The sequence below is a fragment of the Pipistrellus kuhlii genome, unplaced genomic scaffold, assembly GCF_014108245.1.
Source record: "Pipistrellus kuhlii isolate mPipKuh1 unplaced genomic scaffold, mPipKuh1.p scaffold_m20_p_3, whole genome shotgun sequence".
Taxonomy (NCBI): Eukaryota; Metazoa; Chordata; class Mammalia; order Chiroptera; family Vespertilionidae; genus Pipistrellus; species Pipistrellus kuhlii.
The window spans coordinates 85,320,766-85,346,507 of NW_023425529.1; the positions used below are offsets into that span (position 1 = coordinate 85,320,766).

The following is a 25,742-nucleotide window of genomic DNA, read 5'->3' on the forward strand; positions in this document are numbered from 1 at the left end:
AACCATGGAGAGATTTTTGCAAAATTACTTCCATATGAATGTGGTTTTGACATCTGAAGAGCTATCTAGTATTTGAAAGTATTATGAAATATAAGTGTTAATCAGTTTTGAATTGCATTTTTGAGCTTGTGTATATCTTATCACTTAGGAGGGACCTGCACAAAATTTAGTACAAAAATACAGTACAATATTATGTTGGACTATTAAAATTGTTAGGAACAAATGGTAGAGAAAACAATGATTAAGATTCTCAGTATTGTTTAACCCTACACAACATGTAGGTATTTTTTTTCTTCATAATTGGAGATTCATTTATTCTTTTTTATTGATTAAGGTATTACATATGTGTCCTTATCCTCCCATTGCCCCCCCTCACCCTCCAGTCATGCCCTTACCCCCATGTTGTCTGTGTTCATTGGTTGTATAGTACTCAGTATATGCCATTGAACTGGACCTAAATAACTAAAGGATTGAATGTGCTCAAGAAGCACTAGTATGAAATTATACATCCTTATTGGGTGCATGGGGAAGTAATTTTACTTTATTTTTCAATTACAGTTCACATTTAATATTATATTAATTTCTGGTGTACAACATAGTGATTAGACATATATATATAACTTACAAAGTGATCAATCTGCTCAATCTAGGATTCATCTGATACCATCCACATAGTTATAATATTATTCACTGTATTCCCTATGCTAAACTTAGATCCCCATTACTATTTTATAACTGCCAATTGGTACTTCTTAATTCCTTCACCTTTTTTCACCCATCCACCCACCCACCTCCCATCTGGCAACCACCGATTTGTTCTCTGTATTTAAGAGTTTGTTTCTGTTTCATTTGTTCATTTATTTTTTAGATTTCACATTTAAGTGGAATCCACATATGATGTTTGTTTTTCTTTCTCTGACTGATTTCACTAAGCATAATAGCCTCTAGGTCCATCCAGGCTGTCACAAATGGAAAGAAGAATTATAAGATATTATTTTTATGGCTGATATTCCAATGTATACTATATTCCAATGTAATATTCCAATGTATACTAGTATGTGTACCACTTCTTTTCTTTTATTTATAAAAGGAAATTTATTTAAAATATATACCTTTCTCTAGGTACAAGTCTTAAAGTTAGATTACTGTATTTAATTTGTTTTATTACTATAGTACTCAGATATATTGTGTTATACATGTTAATTATATCCATGAATAGACCCATCACTAATTAAAATGTCTGCATATGCAGGTAATATATCTCTATATTTTATATTTTCTTACATTCAGATAAAATCAGATTTTCTTAAAATAATTTTAAAAAATAATTTGATTACTTTGGTCTAGCCTCAGGAATTAAATGATCAGTTTTTAAATGTCTGTATCTTCTTTTTTTCTTTATTGATTAAGGTATTACATATGTGACCTTACCCTCCCATGGTTTCTCCTACCCTCCCCCCCACTATGTACCACTTCTTTTATTCATTTGTCTATTGCTTAGGTTGCTTCCATATCTTGGCTATTGTAAATAAAGCTGCATGAACGTTAGGGTGCAGATATGTTTTTGAGTTAGTTTTGGAAGTCTTCAGATAAATACCTAAGTGGAATTGTATGGTGAAGTAGTTTTGAATTGGAACTTTTAAGTTAAAATTCAGTAGGCAAAGTGATAGCAAATCTTGATAATTTCTTATAAATCTTCATTTTTTAATATTTTAATTTAATCTTTAAAAACAAGGCAGAAATACCTTATTAGAAGACTGATTCTAATAAAACTTACTTATAAAGTATTAATTATCTATATTATACTAATTTTATATTTCTATATAATTTTATATTTATTTAGGAGCATTAATCATCTTTCTGAAAAAAAATCTTTCTTAAATGCCTTTTATTGCTTTAAAAATAGCAATATTGTATAATTAAGAAAAAGTACAGAGTGAAATTCATGTTATTCACCCTCTTTTACAAAACAGTAACACATGACTTCCCTTTAGGGTCCCTGGAGTACATCCAGCACCCAGCAACAGTGTGAACACTCTTTAGAAACATATAAGGGCCCTGGTGGGGTAGCTCAGTTGGTTGAGCATTGTCCTGATTTGCCAGGGTTGTGGATTCTATCCCTGGTCAGGGCATATATAAGAAACAACCAATCCATAAGCTGAAGAACAAAAACAGACCCGGTGACAGGGAAGCATTGATCAGAATGTCAAACCTCAGAGGGAAGGCAGGGGAGGTGGAGGAAAGGGGAAGAGATCAACCATAGGACTTGTATGCCTGCATATAAGCCTAACCAATGATCATGGACAACAGAGGGGTAGGAACATACGTGGGGAGGGGTTTGGGATAGAAATAAGGGGATGAGGACAATTATGTGATACCATAACCAATAAAGAAATTAAAAAAAAAGATAAAGAGCAATAATGACCTACAATTTAGTCTCTGAACTTGTAATCACTTATGCAAAACAACAATAAAAACAGAAATAATAATCTTACAAACTCTGGGCAATGCCTATAATTATTTTTGTTCCCTGTACTAAATTATATGTACTCAAATTTTGTTACTTAAATTACTCCATGAATATTCAACTAGAAAACAAAAATACAATGATTCTTAAAAAAAAAAAAAAGAACCAATCCTCCTATCTAATAAAAGAGTAATTTGCAAATTAACCACCACTCTGCTACACTCAAAGCCACGCCCACAAGCCAATCAAGAGCAAATATGCAAATTAACCCAACCAAGATGGCTTCGATCACAGAGAGCATGAGGGAGGCTTGGGTTTCCCCGGCCATGGAGGAAGCTAAGCTTTCTGTACACCCTGGCTGTACCAGGCCTTTGCTTAAGGCTACAAAGTTTCAATTATAGAAGATACATAAATCTTAGCAAAAGTGGCTGCCACCATGGAGTGAGCAGAAGGCTTGGCTCCACTCCAGACTACAAAGTTTTAATTGTAGAAGATAAATAAATCCCAGATACCAGGGCCTCCACTTTGGTGGCCTGGGGGCATGGCTAGCCTTCAAACCACCACAGGCCCCTCACCCAGGCTGCCCTACACCCCAAGGGAACCCCTACCCTGACCCAGGACACCCTTCAGGGCAAATTAGCTGGCCTCCACCCATGCATCAGGCCTCTATCCTATCTAATAAAAGTATAATATGCAGATTGACCATCACACCAAAACACACAAGATGACTGCTCCATGTGATCAAAGATCCTGTCCTCATGTGGACACAAGATGGACACCACAAGATGACCAGCAGGGGAGAGCAGTTGGGAGGTCAGGCCTGTAAAAGAGGGCAGTTGGTGGGTGATCAAGCCTGCAGGGGAAGGCAGTTAGGGGTGACCAGGCTGGCAGAGGAGGGAAGTTGGGGAAAAACAGGCTGGCAGGGGAGGAGTTAAACATCAATCAGGCTGGCATGGGAGTGGTTAGGTGGTGATCAGACTGGCAGGCAGAAGTGGTTAGGGGCAATCAGGAAGGCAGGCAGGCAAGCAATTGGGAGCCAGCAGTCCTGGATTGTGAGAGAGATATCCGACTGCCTGTTTAGGCCCAATCCCAGTGGGCAGTTGGACATCCCTTGATGGGTCCCAGATTGGAGAAGGTACAGGCTGGGTTGAGAGACACCCCCTACCGCATGCATGAATTTCATGCACCAGGCCTCTAGTGTGTACATAAATAAATAGAACAACAAATATCTCTCTCTCTCTCTCTCTCTCTCTCTCTCTCTCTCTCTCTCTCTCTCTCTCTCCCACACACACACACCTAAACATTAATTTTATATTATGTAACAGTGACTGAGAAGCATGGTGTTTGTTCTATACTGCTCAGTATATGCCTTCTTAACCCAGCTAAGAGACAGTCTTAAAAAGAGATATTTCAAGGTTGCCAAAGTCTGAGCTTGTTGTCTTGACATGTTGGACATTAGGAGAGAATACCGTATGAGATCATGTGAATATCTTGAAGAATTAGAAGTGTCTTTGAGATGCCTTGTGGTAGAACTTAATATGCTTATAGATTTATAATGGCTCCAGGGCTGTTACTAAGTCTCTTTTGTGCATTTCCACACAATTGAACTCTATAATTAGCTATTGAAAAAGGTTTTTAAATGGTCTAAGCATTAGAATATATTAATTTAATAATATTTGATTATAATTGTTATATATAATATCTATGCAATTCTAAAATATATTTGGAAGGAAATTTACTTTTGAAAATATATACAGCTTTTAAAAAACATAGAATAAACACTTTATTTATTGGTTTTTGCATCTTATATTACTAGAAGCCCAATGCATAAATATTCATGCCAGAATGGGCCTTCCTTTCCCTGGCTGCATGCATCACCTTCGCTCTGGCCAGAGCTGCTGCTCAGAGGCCCAGAGCGGCCAGTGGTGGTGAGGTACGCCTGCATTGTCATCATGGCGGCAATGCAAGCATCCTGCCCCTCTGCAGCCACTCAGTGCGTGTGTATGCAAATTAACCCACCATCTTTGTTGGGTTAATTTGCATACTCACTCCTGATTGGCTGGTGGGTGTCACAAATTAACATGTTGCTATTTTATTAGGTGGATTGATGTATGTGTTCCTCTTATTCTTTGATTTAGGTTAAATACCTGTTTTCTGACAAAACTGGAACTCTTACATGCAATATTATGAACTTCAAGAAGTGCAGCATTGCTGGAGTAACCTATGGGTAAGTGTGTTTATTACTTAATTGAAAAACTGATTTGATACAACAAAATAAGTTTATTTTTATCTGTTTAGTCAAATATTTTGACTTTCTGAGAGTTATAAGCTTTTAGTGTCAAACCTCCAAAAAATCCTTCCCAAGATCAATGTCAAGGAGCTAAGGTTATCATTTATTTTTTTTCTAGGAATTTTATAGTTTTACTAGAGGCCCAGTGTATGAAAATTCATGCACTGGAGGGGGGGGTCCCTCAGCCCAGCCTGCCCCCTCTCACAGTCCAGGAGCCCTCAGGGGCAGGAGGCAACCTGGCAATTAGGGGAAGGTCCCCGCCTCCCACACCTCTGCTGCTGCCACTACCGGCAGTGCAAGCCTCAGCCGGCCCTGGTTACCTGAGCCTTAGGTGGCCCTGGGCAGCTGGGCAGTTGCCATTCGAGGTTTACCTGCACCTCAGGCTGTCCCTGGGTGGCTGGGAAGCCACCATCCAAGGCAAAATAGCAGGCTGAGTTAAAGCTAAATATGAATGTGTAAGACGTCTACATCAGCTGAGGGGCTGGGGGACTGGGGGACTCTGAAGGTAGGAGCATGGAGCATCTGGACCTGCCACCCTAGTGGGGCTGAGGGGACTGGATGCCGCCATCTTGTGGTTGTGGGTTCTGCCATATTTGAGGGTGTGACAGTAAATTAGTATATTCCCTCCTTCCCTCCTTATTGGCTGTGGGCCATCTTTGTGAGGGTGTGGAGGTAAATGAACATATTCTCTCTTTATTAGATAGGACTAGAGGCCCAGTGTATGAAATTTGTGCACGGGAGGGGCGGGGGGAGGAGGAAAGGTGTGTCACTCCGCCCAGCCTGCACCCTCTCCAATCTGGGACCCCTTGGGGGATCCCTGTAGAATTGAGCCTAAACCGGCAGTTGGACATCCCTCTCACAATCCAGGACTGCTGGCTCCCAACCACTCACCTGCCTGCCTACCTGATTGCCCATAACTGCTTCTGTTAGCCAGCCTGATCATACCCTAACCACTCCCCTGCCAGCCTGATTGACACCTAATTGCTCCCCTGTGGGCCCAATTGCCCCAATAGCACTCCCCTGCCGGCCCAGTTGCCCCCAACTGCCATCCTCTGCCAGCCTGGTTGCACTCCCCTGCTGGCCTGAGGGTCCCAACTGCCCTCCTCTGCAGACCTGGTCCCCCACAACTGCCCTCCCTTGCCAGTCATCTTGTGGCAGCCATTTTGTGACCACATGAGGGCGTCCATTTTTTACCACATGGGGGTGGCTATCTTGTGTGAGGGTGTGATAGTCAATTTGCATATTACCTCTTTATTACATAGGATATGATTTCAGTCTTCTTAAATTTATTAAGACTTGTTTTTTGGCCTAATATGTGATATATTTTGGAGAATGTTCTATGTGTAAATGCCTGTCGTTTGCTCATAGTTTGGGAATCACTCTATTTTTTTTCTCTCTGGCAGTCATTTTCCAGAACTGACACGAGAGCAATCCTCAGATGATTTCTGGTAAGTATATTCTAGCATGTATTGATTCTTTAGTGGGAACAATTCTATATTTTCATGTCTTACCTGAATAGTTAGTAATTAAAAATTGCATGTTTGTTATTTCAAGAGAAAACCAGAATAAAATTTAAGTGTGAATATGATTTTCAAAGTACAGTGATACTAATAGGTTTTAACAAAAAATAGTAAGTACTTGGTTCAATACTTACCACTCACTTTCCACCTCCTATTATAATGTCTTCAAGGTTGTAGTGTACATGTTATATAATAGGAATTAGAATTTTATTCATTTTAAAGGCTGATTAATGTTTCTTTGCATGTATATACATATTTTGTTTATCTGTTTATCTGTTGATGGGCATTTGAGGTATTTTCACCTTTTGACTAATGTTAATAATGCTGTTATGAACATTGGTACAAAGTGGATCTCTGCTTTCAAATTATTTTGGGTATTTACATAAAAGTGAGATTGCTGGATCATGTGCTTATTCTATATTTAAATTTTTAAGGAACCATCAAACTGTGTTTCATAGTAATTCTCCCATTTTACACTCCTGTCAGTAATGCACAATTTTTCTACATCTTTGAACCACTTGTTAATGAATGAAATAATTAAAAAAATATAACAATATTCCAATGAGTATAAAGTGGTATCTCATTGTAGTATTGATTTACGTTTCCCTTAGGACTAGTGATGTTGTTTGCTCATGTTTTAAGACAAAACTGATCAGTAGGGCTGCGTGTATATGTGTGGGAGGCGGGAACAGTGTGCTTGATGACAAACTGGCTTCCCTGTGGGATGACCAGTCAGGTCCTATTATTTTATTGGAGGGTCCCTGGTTGTTAATGTGTGGGCCTTTCTTGTGAGCTGATCAGTCTTCTTCTCATGAGAAGAATACTTTCGTTTTTGCCAAGGGTTGTAAATGTGACTGCAGTTGTTATGGGAGCTGAGTGGAAGCAGAGGGTTGGTGATTATATCTTTCAGTGTATATCAGATTTCACTTGAAACTCCTGTTTTGGGGGGATGCCCTATCCTACTTGTCTGTGTGTGCAATGTCCATGAGTCCAGGGTTACTCTAATTTTTTAGAAAAGATTCTTTATTATTTAGCATTACATATAGTATTACATATGTCTCCTTTCCCATCATTGACGTCTCTCTGGCCACCCCTACCCACCAGCATATGCCCTTACCCCCTAGTGTCTGTGTCCATTGGTTATGTTTATATGCATGCATGAAAGTCCTTTGCTTGATCTCTTACCTCCCTCCCCTTCCCTGTCCCCTTCCTTTCCTCTGAAATTTGTCTGTTCGATGCTTCTCTGTCTCTGGATCTGTTTGTGTTCATCAGTCCATGTTGTTCACTATATTCCACAAATGAGTGAGATCATGTGATATTTATCTTTCTCCAACTGACTTATTTCACTTAGCATAATGCTCTCTAGGTCCATCCATGCTGTTGCAAATGGTAAGAGTTCTTTCTTTTTTTACAGCAGTGTCATATTCCGTTGTGTAGATGTACCACAGGTTTTTAATCCACTCATCTGCTGATGGGCACTTAGGCTGTTTCCAAATCTTAGCCATTGTAAATTATGCTGCTATGAACACAGGGGATCATATGTCCTTTATAATTGGTGTTCAAGGCTATTCTAATTTAACCTCTCTAAAGGATAAACTTTCCATTTCTTTCTGGATGCAGAAGGTTTAGCTGCCTGGCTACATGGGATGAGAGAGGGTTCTTGCAGGATGAAACTTGCTTAGGTGGATTTGGAACCAGTTTTGTTTCCATCTTCCCTTTATCTCTTGCTGCAGGTTCCTTAGCTTTCACACAGTTTTTCTGGGGGCATCAGCTTGCATTTTAGGTGTTTCCCTTTGCAAGCTATTGGTTTCTGTTTTCTCTGCAGTATTAAATTCTGGTATCTATACAGAATTTATATTGACATCAACTGTGCTGTTGTCTCTTATTGTCTTGAAGTAAAGGTTTCAGGAAGGAGTAGAGATGCATAAATATAATTGGCACATCACATTTTTTTTTTTAGTGAATTAGGACAGAGCCATAATATTAGGTTTCCTTTCTCATAATTATCTGCCTCCTTCTTTCTCCTATATCTGAGCCCTGGCCATCAGTGGTTGCATAGATACAATGCAGTAATTCCTACATTTTTTCCTGGGTTGAGCAGGCAGCTCTTACAAGTTTTCCCTGGTAGAAGTTATACAGAGACCAACCTAAATGACAAAGTCAGATGTTGGTTTTTATCTCTGTTTCTTCTCCTTGTAACTATGTTGCTGTTTATAAAATCTTATAAAAATTATAAAATATTTTGTAGTACTGTTAAAGATTTCCTGTTAAGAATTGAAATAATATATAGTATTCTAAATCTTTAAAAGTTTAAATCTGTGGGCTTTTTAGGTGCGGTTCTTCTTGAAGAGAGTCTTGCTGCCTTTAAATTATCTTAAAGGAACTTTCGACCTGAATAAATATTTTCTATTCTCTTTCACAGCCGGATGTCTTGTCAACCTAGTGAGTCGTGCGACTTTGATGATCCCAGGCTCTTAAAGAACATGGAGGACCACCATGTGAGCAGAGAATTTTTCACTTGAGATATAAAATACCTTATGGCGTACCTTTATTTATGTATAGGGGTAGTGTCCTTAAAGTTGCAATTTGGAGTGTGGGAAAGAGATGCAGTCTCACTTTAATGATGTTAATATTTCAGGGAAGTAATCTTGAACAAAGGCTTTCTGGTTAGCACTTTTTATAAGTTAATGTAAACCTGACTGAAATATGTGGTGAAGTTATAAAGCAGCACATCAATATTAAGCCAAGTTTTACCATAGAATTCTCTAATATTTCATATTTCTGTTGCTTTATTTCTTAATTACCATTTCTATAGTACTATTTCTTCACAGTGGTGTAACTATGAAGTCATATATTTTGAAAAGTAATTGCAATATCCTTTGACTATGATAATTTAAAAAACAAAAGTAAGATATAATAACATGTAGCAGTTATAGGATCCTACTTGGTGCCAAACATTTGATATGTATTTCCTACACCAATTGAGTCACTCCAGAGATGTAATATGGTAAGAAGTTGTATAGAAAGATTGACTTGGCCAAGATTACCCAGAAAACAATGTAGAAATGAGACTCCTATCTTAGGTCTGTTTGAATCTTAATTATGATGTCACATTATCTCAACTATTGTAACAAACCATAATTAACTACAGTATCACATGAATCTATTTTTTTAAAGGACACTCTGAAAAATAACAACTTAAAAAAGTTTCAGTAATCAAAGTATTTCATAATTAGCTTGTCTGTATAAATTAGATCTAATATTATTAATTTTTTTCTGAATAAAATTTTAGTTTTCAAATTAGGTAAACTTGAGCAAAATAAAAATTTTACCTTTCCAAAATTTTATTAAGAGACTAGTGGCCTGGTGCATGAAATTTGTGTATGAATCATGAGGGGTCTGGGTCCCTCAACCCAGCCTACACCTTCTTCAATCGGCGACCCTTTGGGGGATGTCCGGTACTGGTTTAGACAGTCAGTCTAACCAGCAGTCAGACATCCCTCTCAATCTGGGACCACTGGCTCCTAACTGCTTACCTGCCTACCTGCCTGATCACCCCTAACTGTCTCTGCCTGCCTGCCTGATTGCCCCTAACCCCTCTGCCTGCCTGATTTCCCCAAACTGCCTCTGTCTGCCTGATCACCCCTAACTGCCCTCCCCTGCTGACCTGATCTCGCCCCTAACTTCTCTCCCCTGCCAGACTGGTCGCCCTCAACTGTCCTCCCCTGCCAGCCTGATCTCACCCCCAACTGCCCTTCATTGCTGGCTTGGTTGCCCCCAACTGCCCTCTCCTGCCAGCCTCATCTCTCCTTCAATTTCCTTCCCCTGCCCGCCTGATCACCCCTAACTGCCTCTGCCTTGGCTCCCACCACCATGGCTTTGTCCAGAAGTAATTTGGATGTCCAGAAGATGGCTGGTTGACCCAGTCTAATTAGCATATTATCCTTTTATTAGTATAGATAGATTATATAGGATAGGATTACTTAAATGGGTTGGGGGAAGCCTTTTTCAGCAGACAGAGATGCTTTTGGCAGACAAACACACATAATCCTTATATCTGGACTGATAGCCAGCCATATATACTATACTGACAAACCTGTCATTAAAAAATTAAACCGCTTTCTTACACCTTACACTAAACAGCTATTGCCCTTAAAACCCCTCCTTAGCCCCCACCTTAGGTTCTGCCTTCACAGTTTACCCAGAGTAGGTTCTAATTGGTTAGTTTCTATGCCAGTCAGCATCAGAAGCTCTGCCTCCTAGGCAGCCATTGGCTTCTCACAGTTCACCCAGATTTGGTTATGACTGATCAGTTTCTATGCCAGTCAGTGTCAAAAGCTCTGCCTCCTAGGCAGCCATTTGCTCCTTGCAGTTCATCCAGATTTGGTTCTAATTGGTTGGTTTCTATGCCAGTAAGCATCTCCAGGCAGGCCTATCTCTAGGCCTGATCAGGGAGGCTGGGCTGATTAGCAGTCGCCCCAGGCTGCTGGCGAGCAGGCTGAACTGCTGACCTCTTGGAGAGAGAGAGGCTCAGCTGCTGGCAAGGCCCAGAGAGAGATAGAGGGAAGGGCTGATCAGCTCTTGCCCCCCCCCCCCCTCTCTCTCTCTCTCTCTCTCTCTCTCTCTCTCTCTCTCTCTCTCTCTCTCGGCCTCGCCAGTAGCCTGGGGAGGATGCTGATCAGCCCTGCCATTCTCTATCTGCAATAGGTCAGCAGTTCAGCCCACTCACCAGTCCCCGCCCACCTGAGCCTGCTTCACAGGCAGCCTGTGTACAGTCATCCCTTTGGTGTTTTGGATGTTACGGACCCTGGCTCTTTATATATATACTAGTGACCCGGTGCACGAAATTCGAGCACATTAAAAGGGGATTAATTAGAGGAAATAATTTAATATTGCTATTTGCCCTTTCTCTATAATAGAAATGTCAGAGATGAAAGAAAATTAATAAATGTATATGAAAACCTTCCTCCTATCAGAGTCTAGGGCACACCATGGGACCCAGAGTCAAGTCCCTGCCCACCCACATGCACGTCAAAATCACATGAGACCCAGACCCGGCTGCCCCCCGATCCCCCCAAACCTATTGGGCTAGATCCAGACCCAGACAGTTCCACCCTTGCCAAGCCCTGTTGGGCATGGGGCGTAGCCTCAGGTCCTCTGGCCCAATGCCAAGCCAGGGGCATAGCCTGAGGCCCCCCAGCCCAGACCAGGGCGGGGGGCATGCTTTGAGGTCCTCCATCAAGCCCCGCCAGGTGGGGGACATGGCCTGAGATCCCCTGTCAAGCCCTTCTGGGTGGGGGGCATGGCCTGAGGTGCCCCTTCAAGCCCCGCCAGGTGGCGGGGGGCACAGCCTCAGGTCCCCCAGCCCAGCACCAGGAGGGGGTGGAAGCCTCAGGTCCCCTGGCCCAGTGTTGGGATGGGGGTACGGCTTGAGGTTCTCTGTCAAGCTCCACTTGGTGGGGTGCTTGGCCTCAGGTCTCCTGGCCTGGCACTGGAGTGGGGGGTGTGACCTGAGGTCCCCCAGCCTGATGCCAGGTAGGGGGCATGGCCTGAGGTCCCCTGTCAAGCCCCATGGGGCAGGGGAGGGCTAGGCTCAGGTCCCTGCTGATTACTTGTTAAGGCTCCTTATGGGAACTTGGCTTCAGTTATTGGTACAGCAATCTTTCTGATGGATTGATGGTCAATTAGCATACTCCCTCTTTATTAGATAGAATATATATATATATATATATATATATATATATATATATATATATGAGTGAGAGAGAGAGAGAGAGACAGAGAGAGAGACAGAGAGAGAGACAGAGAGAGAGAGACAGAGACGGAGAGAGAGAGAGACAGAGAGAGACAGAGAGAGAGAGCGAGCGAGTACACTGCTGGGGTCCAGCCAATTGGGACTGGGTGAGATGGGCCAGACATACCCCAGAGCTCTCCTGTGGTCCCTCCCTGGCCCTGATCATGCACCAGTGGTGTCCCTTGGCCTGGCCTGTGCCCTCTCACAATCCAGGACCCCGTGGTGGATGTTGGAGAGTCGCAGGCCAGGCTGAGGGACCCCACTGGTGCACTGGGCCTCTAGTTTTTTTTAATAAAAGCCTACTTGCCTATATTTAACACTTGAAAAAAGTTTTCTAGGATCTTGAATCTTTCTGAGGTCATTCTTCATTTTGGCTATTGTGTTAATTAAGCCACATGACCTTCAACATCTAGCGCCACTGTAAATGATGAAGACTGTAGGCTCTAATGTTTTTCTTGCATAAGGTGTGGGCTTAAATTAAATATATCCAATGCGTGTTTTAGAACATTTTTAAATTTTTATTTTTAATTACAGTTTATATCCAATATTATTTTGTGCTAGTTTCAGATACACAGCAGAGTCTTTTAGTTCACCAAAATATGGTTGAGGCAAGGGAAGAAGCAGTTTAGGATTTTTAAGGCTTTTTCTTTATTGATTTCAGAGATGAAGGGAGAAGAGAGAGACAGAAACATCAATGATGAGAGAGAATCATTGATTGAGTGCCTTCTGCATGCCCCCATGGGGATGGAGCCCACAACTCAGGCATGTGCCCTTGGTGGGAATCAAGCCCAGGACCCTTCAGTCCGCCGGCTGACGCTCTATCCACCGAGCCAGGACAGCTAGGGCAAGCAATTTAGGATTTTAAGCCTATGGATATCCTACATTTTTATCTATATTCCCTTGGGACCATTGACTAAAATTAAAGCCTTTAACCAAGAAAAATCCCTTACTTTCCTCCCAAGGGAGTACTTTTAATCCGCAAGGAATTTCTGTTTTCCCTGGGTCATCATTTTTTATTTTCTGGGTCATTTCAAGCTTGTATGGACTGATGATAGTCAAGATGGAATTTGCCTCTTAGAGAATCAACTCTAGGAACAATTCAAGTGATCCCTTAATTTTATCACTAACCAGTGACTTTCTAATTGTGAGATAATTTTCCAAAGATTTACCAAGGAAGAAACTATAACTGTATTATGCCTAGGACTTTTGAGCTTGAGTCTTCAATAATAAATTATTTGTATATAGATATTACTTATGTATTTTATAGCCGCAAATTGAAATGTAAAATAATTTTAGACCTGTATAGTTTTCTGCTATTTTTTATATTAAATAAATTGAATACATTCATTTCTAGATGTATAAAGCATTTGGTGCAGATTAAAATGTTAACTGAAGAACAAATATATAATTACAATTATATGAGGCACGTAGAATAGAGACAGAGCAGAAGAAAGATTACAAGGGGTGAGGGAATAGGGAAAATGGGAGTTATTGTTTCATGGGTACAGTGTTTGGTGGGAGGATGAAAAAGTTTTAGATATAGATAGTGGTGGTGGATACACAGCATTGTGAATGTATTTAATGCCACTGAACTGTACACTTAGAGATGGTTAAAATGTTAAATATTATATGTCTATTTTGTTTAACTTGTAAAATCACACACACACACACACACACACACATTCTCTAATAAACAATCAGTTTTTTAACATTATAAAGTATTTTCCTTCTTAGAAGTTAGTGAAAAAAGTTTACTTTCAAACATGGAGCACTTGTCTAAATATATTATAAACATCTTATCCATGGGCTTCAATTGAGTTTGTCTCACTTCCCTAATTTGTTACAGACTGTCAGGTTCAGTGGGGAACCAAAGGTAGATTAATTTTGTCTTGGGGATATTTTTGATCTTTAAGAATTTTATCTGGCCTTTTACTCAAGGTAACTTAATTTGAGTGTATGTGAAACTCTTCTTTATTATGCTCAAAATATTTCCTGCTGAGCTTATTTATTTGCTATTAAATTTAAGACTTTTTATATTGTTTCATTGTGGGAAAGTTGACATGCAGGACTAGAGAGTAGTTCTCCGATGCAGAAGGTAGTCTGGAAGTGAAATTCTGAAGTTAATGTGCTTTCGGATAGATTTCCTCACCACATTTGCAGTGCAGGCCTTGGGGAATTTGTAAATCCTCTAATTGTAAAATTTCATTGAGCTACAATTTAACGAGCATTTTCCCCCCTGAAGCCAGATAAGAAGTAGCTGTATGCTTCTGTGTTACTATGCAGTTGTTACTAAATCACATTAGCATGTCAGAGGAGAAACTAAAAATGTTAGTCACTATCCATTTGTGACTAAAAAACAAAAAATGGAAAGAAAAGAAAACTCCATAAAGAATTACAAACACAAAATTGTTTTCTGAATGTGAAAATATAAATCTATCTCAAATTAATGGTCAGCTGCCTACATAGGAATGAAACATTAAAGATAGTCATTTTAAAATAACCTCAGGACAAGGAAACTGGTGTCACCCCTGTCTTTGAACATCATTGTGAAAGTACAGACAGGTGGGAACTAAGCAAGTCTATATATTGGAAAGGAATAGAGATGACATCATTGTCTGCCTTAAAAATCTAGGTGAGTCAACTGCACCTTGGAGAGTGAGTAGGTGTTTATTTACAATTGGATATTGATTTAATTTATAAAATTACATGATTTTACTTACATATGAACAATAAACTTATAAAACATAATGGCAATAAGATTACATTAATAATATAAAAAGCAATAATGTAGTGCCTCACATATACAGTAGGCATGCAGATATTTTTGAATGAATAAAAATTAATAATAATAATGAATTAATAATAAATTAATGAATAAAATATTAGCACCCATATTTATAAGCTTTAGAAGTCTTTAATAAATAGCAGGACATACAGTATTCTTAGGTAGAAATATTAAGATGTCATTTCTCCACTAATTATAAATACAGTCTAATCCCAATGAAAAATGTCAGGATTTTGTGTGGGGGTTGGGGAGCATAAATAAATGTATTAAATACATATCCATGACTATTTTTTATTTATTTATTTTTATTTTTATTTATTTTATTTTTAAAAATATATTTTATTGATTTTTTTTGCCCCCTTCCCTCCCTCCCATACATACCCTCCCTCCCCATAGTTTTATGTCCATTGGTTGTACTTATATGCATGTACACAAATCCTTCGGTTGATCTATTATCTCCCCCAGATCTTCCTCCCCTCCCCCCTGTAATTTGACAGTCTGCCTGTTGCTTTACTGTCTCTATATCTGTCTCTTGGTTCATCAGTTTATAATGTTCTTTATCATCCACAAATGAATGAGGTCATGTGGTGTTTCTCTTTCATTGATTGGCTTATTTCACTCAGCATGATGTTCTCCAATTCCATCCAGGTTGCTGCAAATGATGAGAATTCCTTCTTTTTTATGGCAGCATAGTATTCCATTGTGTAGATGTACCAAAGTTTTTGGATCCAATCATCTGCTGACGGGCACCTAGGCTGTTTCCAAATTCTGGCTATTGTAGATTGTGCTGCTATGAACATAGGGGTGCATATATCCTTTCTGATTGGTGTTTCTAGTTTCTTGGGATATATTCCTAGGAGTGGGATTACTGGGTCAAATGGGAGTTCCATTTTCAGTTTTTTGAGGAAACTCCACACTGTTCTCCACAGTGGTTGCACCAGTCTGCATTCCCACCAGCAGTGCACGAGGGTTCCTTTTTCTCCACACCTCGCCAACACTTGTCCTTTCTTGATTTGTTGATGTTGGCCATTCTGACAGGAGTGAGATCGTACCGCATTGTTGTTTTGATTTGCACCTTTCGGACAATTAGTGACTTTGAACATGTTTTCATGTACCTTTTGGCCTTCCTTCTGTCTTCTTTTGAAAATATTCTATTTAGGTCCATTGCCCATTTTTTAATTGGATCATTCATCTTCCTTTTATTTAGTTGTATAAGCTGTTTGTAGATGTTGGAGATTAAACCTTTATCAGTGGTATTATTTGCAAATATGTTCTCCCACACCGTGGGCTTTCTTGTTGTTTTGTTGATGGTTTCTTTTGCTGTAAAAAAGCTTTTTATTTTGATGTAGTCCCATTTGTTTATTTTCTCTTTAGCTTTCATTGCCCTAGGGGCAGTATCAGTGAAGAAGTTCTTTTGGCATATGTCTGAGATTTTGCTGCCTGTGGATGCTTCTAGTATTTTTATGGTTTCCCGTCTAATGTTTAAGTCCTGTATCCATTTTGAGTTTATTTTTGTGAATGGTGTAAGTTGGTGATGTAGTTTCATTCTTTTGCATGTGTCTGTCCAAATTTCCCAACACTATTTATTGAAGAAACTGTCTTGACTCCATTGTATATTCGTGCCTCCTTTGTCAAATATTAATTGAGCATATTGATTTGAGTTGATATCTGGGTTCTCGATTCTATTCCATTGATCTATATGTCTGTTCTTGTGCCAGTACCAGGCTGTTTTGAGAACAGTGGCTTTGTAATATAGTTTGAAGTCTGATATTGAAATCCCTCCTACTTTACTCTTCTTTCTCAGGATTGCTGTGGCTATTCGGGGTCTTTTATTGTTCCAAATGAACTTTTGGAGAGTTCTTTCTAGGTCAGTGAAATATGCCGTTGGTATTTTAATGGGGAGTGCATTGAACCTATAAATTGCTTTAGGAAGTATGGACATTTTGATGATGGTAATTCTACCAATCCATGAACATGGTATGTTCTTCCATCTCCTTACATCTTCCTCTATCTCTTTTTTCAGTGTCATGTAGTTTTTCGCAAATAGGTCCTTTACTTCCTTAGTTAAGTTTATTCCTAGGTATCTTAATTTTTTTGGTGCGATGGTAAATGGAATTGCTTTTTTAGCCTCTGTTTCTGTAGTTTCACTGTTGGTGTATAGAAATGCCATGGATTTCTTGGCATTAATTTTTGTGTGGGGGTTGGGGAGGATAAATAAATGTATTAAATACATATCCATGACTATTTTTAAAAATATATATAATAGGCCACGGGGACACTGAGATTGCGAAGAGAGCAGACTTGATGTAGAGCAAGTGTCAATGCGATGGTGTGGAAGGACCAGGGACTTGGTGGTTGCTGAGTCAGTTCTCGGTACGAGGATCTGACATCCATTTGAGTGCCTTCTGTTTGCTTGGCCTGAGCATACATTCATGAGCAAGACAACCTGCTCACCCTCCGGCTCTTACAGAAGTGAGAGGAAACATGAAGGTGGCAGGGTGCTTGGCGTGTCCTAGGATGGGGCACTGACTTCCTCTTTGTTCTAACCTGACCACAAAGGCTAGCACTTCAAGAACCATGTTCCAAAAGAAGGGTGACAACAGCCTTCTCAGATGCACTGACTGGTAAACTGAATCCCAGAGGATGAGTAAATAGAATTGGCTGACCACATGTCAGGGGCAGGGATGGAACAGTAGGAAGGATGAGCATTGTTGGAAGAATTGCAAACCCAAGTGGCCGGTAGAGAGCACAGGAGGGCGAATGGCGGGAGATGGTGAGCAGGTGCCAAATCACGGGGACCTGGAGCCCACACTACGGATCAACCTCTGTTTAAAGGGAGCAGGAAGCCATTCCAGGGTTTTAGGCAGCAGATGACTTGGATCTACACTGATGTGTGTCAGTGGTGTAGCAGAAGGATTAACTTGCTCTTCTGTTTGTAGCCCACAGCTCATTGCATACAGGAGTTCCTCACCCTTCTGGCTGTGTGCCACACTGTTGTTCCCGAAAAGGATGGAGACAATATCATCTATCAGGCCTCCTCCCCAGGTGAGACCTCTTGTCCCATGTGCCCTGCTATCCCCTTCTCTGGAGCCTTGGGTGTTTGCATTTCTTGTGGGAGATGTGATGGTATATCCCACCCCACAAAGACCCCACTATTTGCCTGTGGCCTCACACAGATTATGGGCTAAGGCTGTAAGTGTTAAAACTAAAGGAAACTGGTGCTGGGTTCTACTGACTACAGCCACACATTGATGGCAGGAGGAGGTCCCAGGCCATCTTGCATTTCCTAGCACAGTGGTCGGCAAATTCATTAGTCAACAGAGCCAAATATCAACCGCACAATGATTGAAATTTCTTTTTAGAGCCAAATTTTTTTGTAGTAAAGCATTTAGGAGGCCTATAAACTTAAACTATATAGATAGGTACATTGTTATTAACTTAATTAGGGTACTCCTAAGCTGGCCTTTGCTGAAAACTCAAGGGGCCAAAGAGGCGCATGTGGCTTGCAAGCCACAGTTTGCTGACCACTGTCCTAGCAGAAGTCATTAAACTAGACAGAGCTGCACATAAGGCCAGGCTTCTTTAACTGGTGTGGGTTTTGCTAATTTGAAAAATAGTACTTGCTAAGCAGAATTCTGGCATTACCAGCGCTTAGTCAATGTTTCATCCACTCTTGATTGACAGATGAAGCTGCTTTGGTGAAAGGAGCTAAGAAACTGGGCTTCGTGTTCACAGGCAGGACACCGTACTCAGTCATCATAGAAGCTGTGAGTGACATGGGCACCTCTCCACCTTGTAGATCACCTGCTTTTTTGAAGACTATAATTTTATATAGCATGTCTGTTGTAAATATGGTAGCTAAATGTCTATTATTTTTTCTGTGAGAAAGTAGGCCCGTAGAAAAACCGAAAATGATACGTAATTTTATTAGTTCATTAATATTGTTTTTGCATTTGCAACAGCTTTTCTCTCTTAATGATGCTTCTTGACAAGTCAATACATAGATGTGAAATTATTTGTAGTAAAGCATTTAGGAGGCCTCCTCTCTGTTGAGTAATAGTTGGGAAACTGCTGCAGGGCCCACTTGCTTTGAGAGCAGCTTCTGCAGGCTGTCCCCGTGGCCTCGTGCCCAGCCGTTCTTGCATAAGGAGGCTCTTGCTCTATTGCTTCAGTCCTCTTGGCTGGGAGAGAAAGGAATTGGCATTGAAGATCCTTTTTATATACAGGAGTTTTTATTTTCCCTTCAGCCCAGGGGTTGATTAATTTTACTTATATTTTCTTACTTTCCCTCTCAAGAAGCCTGAGGGGAAAATTTGGTAGTAGGAACAAATTTAAATCAAGAATAAGATCACACAGGGATTCTTGAGAATGGCCAACAGGGGAAGTTGAAGGTTAGGACTGGTGAGGCACTGGTGTTTGCCATGGTGGTCAGTTGGTGGGGCTGCCTGTTACTCCAGTCTGGGTTGATGAGGGCCTGGAGAGAGCCTGCTTCCTCTCCTCTGTCTTTTTCTGCCCCTCAATTTGGGGGTCACTCATTGATTGTTACGGTTTTTGGGTTTATTCATCCTTAAGCCCCTAGACCTCTTTAATGCATTTGAAATTCACTTCTAACATATAATAACTTGATATTGTTCCTGACTTAGCAGTACTCCTTTTTCTTTACTTATATTTAAAACCTATAAAATATTATAACTTATAAAAGTGCCTATTTCTTGACATGGTTTAAGCAGACAGTCAGTTATATTTTAGGATACAAAGAGAAGGGGTGGGGAGTTGTGGATGAGGCAATAATGATTATTCAATGCTACCTTGTGTCAATCATGCACTTGGTAATTTGCATGTTACTTCATTTTTTCCCTCTCCAATCTAGGGGACAGGTACTATAATTATTTATAAGAAAGTCACACACTTAGTGGAGAAACAACTCAAACTCATATCTGTTGAACTCCAAAGCCCACATTCTTTTCACTGTGATGTATTGAAGAAATAGAGACAAAATTTGATCAAAAAGCTTGAAAATGGCACGTACATAATCTAGAATATTCTGAGGAGAAATTGAAAGCATTGAGGTTCCAACTTTGAAGAACCTGAAGAAAGGATATTTGATTAATTGTCCTAAAATCTGATAATGATTTATATTTCCTTGTTTTTAAATCTAAATTCTAAGAAAATTTTAATTATAAAACTTTTTCTAAATTTAGGATATAGGCATTTGGCAGATAAACTTAACCAGAGCTGACATGGGGCTATTTATGGTCTTTATGAATCTCAGTGTGAATACCAGGTAGTCATATATTTTGCTGAACAAAATTGATGTGTGGTGTTATAGAGGGTTGCCCTGGGGATGCTATAATGTATACACATGGTTCTATAAAATGTCTTAAATTCAGAATTCAGAAGTGTAACTGGCTGGAAAGTTGTCTTTTTATTTTCATGTCCTATAAGTAGCTATACAGCCTAACTAGAGAAAAATTAGAAGCTTTTACCAGAAGGGGGAGCTATGACACCACCAGACTGACTTGTAGGAAGCCAGTACTGTTGAAAAGCTTTTGCAGGGGAATAGAAGAATGAAGTGGAGAGGGAGAAAAAGAGAGATGAAGGAGAGAGGTATATGTGGAGAGGTTATGGAGAGACAGTTGTTTTGAGATTTGAATACTCTGCATCTCAGTTAAGAGCCCGTTTTTCTTTCTTTAGATGGGGCAGGAACAGACATTTGGAATCCTTAATGTCCTGGAATTTTCTAGGTATGTTTCTCTTTCATGCATTTGAAATAAAATACATATACATATACATATACATATACATATACATGTACATGTACATGTACATATACATGTACATGTACATGTACATGTTAGTGTGTGTGTAATAACTTCATCAGAGTGTTTGCATGATGGTATAGTTAATATAACACTTAAGTATTAAATATAGTAAATATATCTCCATAAACCCTCTTCTTTCTGGAATTTGTGATTCATTAGAGAAAACAAAGTAGGTAAATTTTCTTACTTTCAAATGAAATGTTGTGCTTCCATATCCTTCTTTTCCTTTAGGTTTTGAGAACCTGGTGTTCTCGCATCAGGATCCACAGACATGCCTGCATAGTTTGGAGTATATGATGAGGGCATTATTTATATTGGTTTTCCCAGGTCATCTGAGTACTCCCATACAGGAACTAGGGAACAGACAAAGAAGAATAGATAAGATGAATTCATCCCACTACAGACTTGATCTGAGCAGGGCAACTCTCCGTATTCGGACTTAGTCTTCCCAGTGTAGTTTATTCAATTTCGATCTGGGAATACTTGTTGGATTGCTTGTTTCCCTAGATCATTCATAGTTCAGTATAAAAGTATCTTAATGTTTTGTTTTCCCCTTCTCAACATTGAACTGTTCATACTAGAGCAAGTTTCTGTTGTTACCTCCAAAGCATCTTTTCTTATTAAAATTAGGTGGATATTTCAACAACCTTTGTTAAATGATTCATGAGTTGTTTGCTCTGTCTGCTTTTTAAGCTATTTGAAAAAGATCAATTTTTATCCTCTTTTAGGAAATGCTTCCCAGCCTTAGTCTTTAGTTTTAGGATTGCAAACTTGAATCCTTAGGATTGAGTATTCAATGGGAGAGAAAGGTAGTTGATAATAGTAGTAGTTCACATAGAGGGTTGGGGACAGGTCCATGTGTGGAGGTAAGGGGCTTACTAACCATCTCTCTAAAACAAAAACAAAACAAAAATTTTTTTAAAAAATAAATAAACAAACATCTCTCTACATCTCTCCAGATGTTTTGTGCCCCATCTCTTGTCGATGTCCTGGAAACTGTGCTGTTATGTGGCTCCATTAACTGGGGGCAGCAGTTATTGTAGGGATGAGGAAGAGGAAAGGGAGTTAGATAAAAATAGGTAAATATGGATGAAGATATGAGAATCTATTAAAAAATATAGGTGAATAAGAGGGAAAAAAAGTCACTTCTGGTTATAGTTGTGGTTCTGTTTCATTTTAGTTGACTCATCTTTTTCTAGATACCACTTAATCACTCCTTTGAAGTGATTGGTGGCAACCGTGCTTTATACAGAAACTGAAATTTGGGGTGAATAATTGCTTAGAGCACCTGGCTACCAGGTAGCTCAGAGAGAATTCAAATCCAGATCAGAGAGTGTGCTGTGGGTTAGGATGCAGGGATTTACACAAAGCTGGAGAGATACTGTCCCCTAGTCTCGGGAGCTTACAGTCCATTGGAAACTATCTATTCAAAGGCCAAAGAGGTGGGGGATCAAGGGCCCACTGTAGTTGGGACATATTTCAGGAGGATGAAATGGTGTCTCTCAGGCATGGAACTGAGGGGCTAAAGAAGGAGAACGGTGAGGCTTCTGGTGAGCTGGGAGCCTGGTGTGTGAGAGGGTGAGTGGGAGATCAGGGGAGGCTGCAGGGTTGGCTGGAGATCAGCAGGAAGAGGAATCCATAGGCAATGGGGAGCCATTGAGGCTTCCTGAGTGAGGAAGTGTCTACGGTGGAGTGGGGAAAGGAGTGCTAGATAGTACTTAGTGCTCAGTTAGGGGTGTTCTATGAATTTCTTTCTACTCCAGTTAAAAAATACAATGAGGAACTTCTGAATTAGGTGGATTTACAGTGAAGGTTCTCCATTTTGCTCTTACTGGGCAGGTTACTTAATATTTTTGAACTGCAAAATAAAGAAAAATAGTTTTACAGAGTATTGTCAGAAGTGAATTAGATGTTCATAGTAGATGCTCAAATTCTCTGTTTCTGTGTCTTTGACTATAAATAGCTACACTGGAGAGTTTATTATAGCAGGGAAAGGAATATCTTTATGTCCATTATATGTAAATAAAAAGAATAGGAGATATATAATTAAAATTTGACTTGGAGGAAAAAGATAGGGGAAAATGGAGCTTGGTCATTTTGGTGCTTGCCAGATCACTTTTTGACTTGTCTGGCATTTAATCATAGGACAAAGATCCTATAAAACAGACCAATGAGAACTTTCTTTTCCTTTTTTATATCTACAGCAACAGAAAGAGAATGTCTGTAATTGTTCGAACTCCTTCAGGACAACTCCGGCTCTATTGTAAAGGGGCTGTAAGTACTGACTAGTCCTGCACAGCAGGGCATTCTTGCAGCCCTGCTGTTAATCTGGCTTTTCCCAAAGGCTGTCCTCCTCATTCTGGGTCATTTGCCCAAGGGTGAAAGGTTCTTTCAGGTGGGCCATCAGGTTGGCTTTGTAGTGAAGCCCATTGACGATAATGGTGATTCAAGCCAAGGTGGCAAGGATGGCTAATGAAAAGCTAGCTTATATTCAACAGCTGGCTTCAGAAACAGTATCTTGCTGTGTCATGGAAAATACTGGGAGTATGAATTCTGATTCTAGTTTACCATTATTGTGTGGTAACTTTGGGAAGATAAAGTAATTTGTGATAATCCTTATATATACAGGGTGGGGCAAAGTAGGCTTATAGTTGTGAGTGTGGGAACCCTAGTTAATAAAGCTGTTGTAATCATGACCTACTTGTCTTTTTCCATACAATTACCTGTAAACCTGCCTTTGCCCCACCCTGTATGATTAGATATATGAAGATTGTATATATATATATATATATACATGTGTACTTAAAACAGCAGTTCTCAATTTTTGTGATTTATTTTTTTTATTCATCACAGAGGGTTATGTGGCCATATTTTTACTGCCCCCCCTGTGGTCAGTTTTCTAGGCCAGGCTTTTTGTTCCGACTGCCTCCCAGTAATCACATCTAAATGTATTATCTTTAAGGAAAGATGTTACTGTATCTGAGCCTGACTTGCAAAACTATATCTTATTAAGTTATGGTCCTATGTGTCGAAGGAAAGAATTATTAAGCTCATTTTATGAGTCTGTGTCAAGAATATGAATTGAAAATTTTACTAACCTTTATCAATTGTGGGAAGAAGCATTTTCTTGTTTCAGGACACTTAGCTAGAGCTTTTAAAAAATGAGTCATGCATGGGAATTCTAAAAGTATTTTATCTGGACTCATTAAAGAATTCTGTTTATAGTAACTGAAATCAAGATTATGTTTTCACATGATAGGGTTTTTAAGTGTTTTATTTGTTTGCTTATTTGCCATTGTGTTCTAAGTACCACAGCAAGTATTATAGATAGGGCAATGGGGTGCCACAGAGGAAGGTTGTAACTAAACAGTATAAATATGGAAATGCTACAGTGCAGTTTTTATAGTATTTAATTTTCTTCAACCTGTCTCCCCAAACCAAACTACATTTCTTTAAAATAGAACTGTGTCCTAAAACTGTACAGTTTATAGCATATTAGATGGGTTATCTGAGTTGTCCAGTCCTTCAGCCCTGTTTGTCAGTCACGGAAATTGTCAGAGGGTGATGTGTTTCTCAGCTGAAAGGGGTTCTCTGCACCATGGGCAGTGCTCTCCTGGTTAGGAGGAGCTTCTGCAGTGTCAGGAAGCAAGAGTACTTGAACAATTTAGGACATGCCTTTATCTTCTCACTTCTGCACAAAGGTGTTATAAACTTTGGTGTGAGTTGTGCAAATTTGAGGGAATGCAGCACCACTGTGTCTTGGATGGTTCTGCTTACATTGATGGTCTTCCCAACATGTTTATTTATTTATTTTTAAACTTTTATTATTATATCATAAGCCTATTGCATGAAGATTTGTGCAAGAATAGGCCTTCCTTTCCCTGGCTTTGCTCCCAGATGTCTGAGAGCCTACAGTCTTCAGTCTTGGCCCAAGCTCCGGTCCTGTAGCTCCCTCTACATCCTGCTCTCCCCCTCATAGCAGGCGTCCTGCCTTGCCCAGGCCACTCTACACCTGTGTATACAAATTAGCCTGCCATCTTTGTTGGGTTAATTTGCATGCTCACGCCTGATTGGCTGGTGGGCATTACGGAGGTACAGCCAATTTGCATATTTCTCTTTTATTAGTGTATATTTTAAATTTTAGTTTTCAATTACAGCTGATACTCAGTCTTATTTATATTAGTTTCTGGTGTACTGCCTAGTGGTTAGAGAGTTCTATAATTTACGAAGTGATCCCCAGATCACTTAAGTACCCACTACTTGCCCACTCAATATTCTCATGAGAATAAAATAAACACCATTGAAACAAAGCTGTGTTCAGAATGCTAACCAAAGGTTTACTTATGGATTGCCAGTCACACTATTTCCTTATTTTATAGGACAATGTAATTTTCAGTAGACTTTCAAAAGATTCAAAATACATGGATGAAACTTTATGCCATCTGGAATATTTTGCCACAGAAGGTAAGTGAAATTTGGAAATGCTATTTTTAACCACTTAAGTCGTACTTTCAAGGGTCTATGACTGGTGCCTGGATAAGCAGTCGTGCTCTGAATAGACATGTTATGGTTGGACATGGCTGGCTTTAGAGGAGTATACATTTCCAATCCCTGTGCCCATCCCCCACATTCTGTGCCCTTGGCAGTGACAAGATGTGTGGCAAGGTCCATATTCAGTTACCTACATATGTCCCTGCTGACTCCAACCAGCAGTGCAGAGGGAAAAGGCAGGCCAAAACTGTCTGTATAATCAGCTTGTAATTATGGTTCCCTTTCTTGGAAAACTCCTGTTATTTTCTTGTCCCTCTCTTGTGGTCCTTATGAAACTGGCTTACCCAGCAGGAGGAGTACAGAGGAAGCTAATGACTTCAGGAAATAATTCATTGGACGCACAGAGGAACAGGAAAAGAGTTCTCTGAAAGGCTTTAAACAGCATTGATGTCAGGGTTTCCTGCAAGGGAATGTGATGAAAGCTGGAGCCTTGCTGAAGTGCTGACTGTTGCTTTTTCTTCATGTGTTCCTATGGCTGCATACACACATGAGTGCGTGTGCACACACACATAC

At 39.8% G+C, this 25,742-nt stretch overlaps 1 protein-coding gene across 1 annotated transcript in view; it reads left to right on the forward strand.

The window, feature by feature from the left end:
• Positions 1-25,742, forward strand: part of ATP8A2 (ATPase phospholipid transporting 8A2) — a 556,427-nt gene that overhangs the window by 124,700 nt on the left and 405,985 nt on the right. The window contains exons 14-21 of the mRNA XM_045588453.1: positions 4,606-4,694; positions 6,161-6,205; positions 8,700-8,775; positions 17,796-17,901; positions 18,541-18,623; positions 20,551-20,600; positions 22,883-22,952; positions 25,058-25,142. Coding sequence (XP_045444409.1) covers positions 4,606-4,694; positions 6,161-6,205; positions 8,700-8,775; positions 17,796-17,901; positions 18,541-18,623; positions 20,551-20,600; positions 22,883-22,952; positions 25,058-25,142 — 604 coding nt within the window. The remainder of the gene's footprint in view (positions 1-4,605; positions 4,695-6,160; positions 6,206-8,699; positions 8,776-17,795; positions 17,902-18,540; positions 18,624-20,550; positions 20,601-22,882; positions 22,953-25,057; positions 25,143-25,742) is intronic.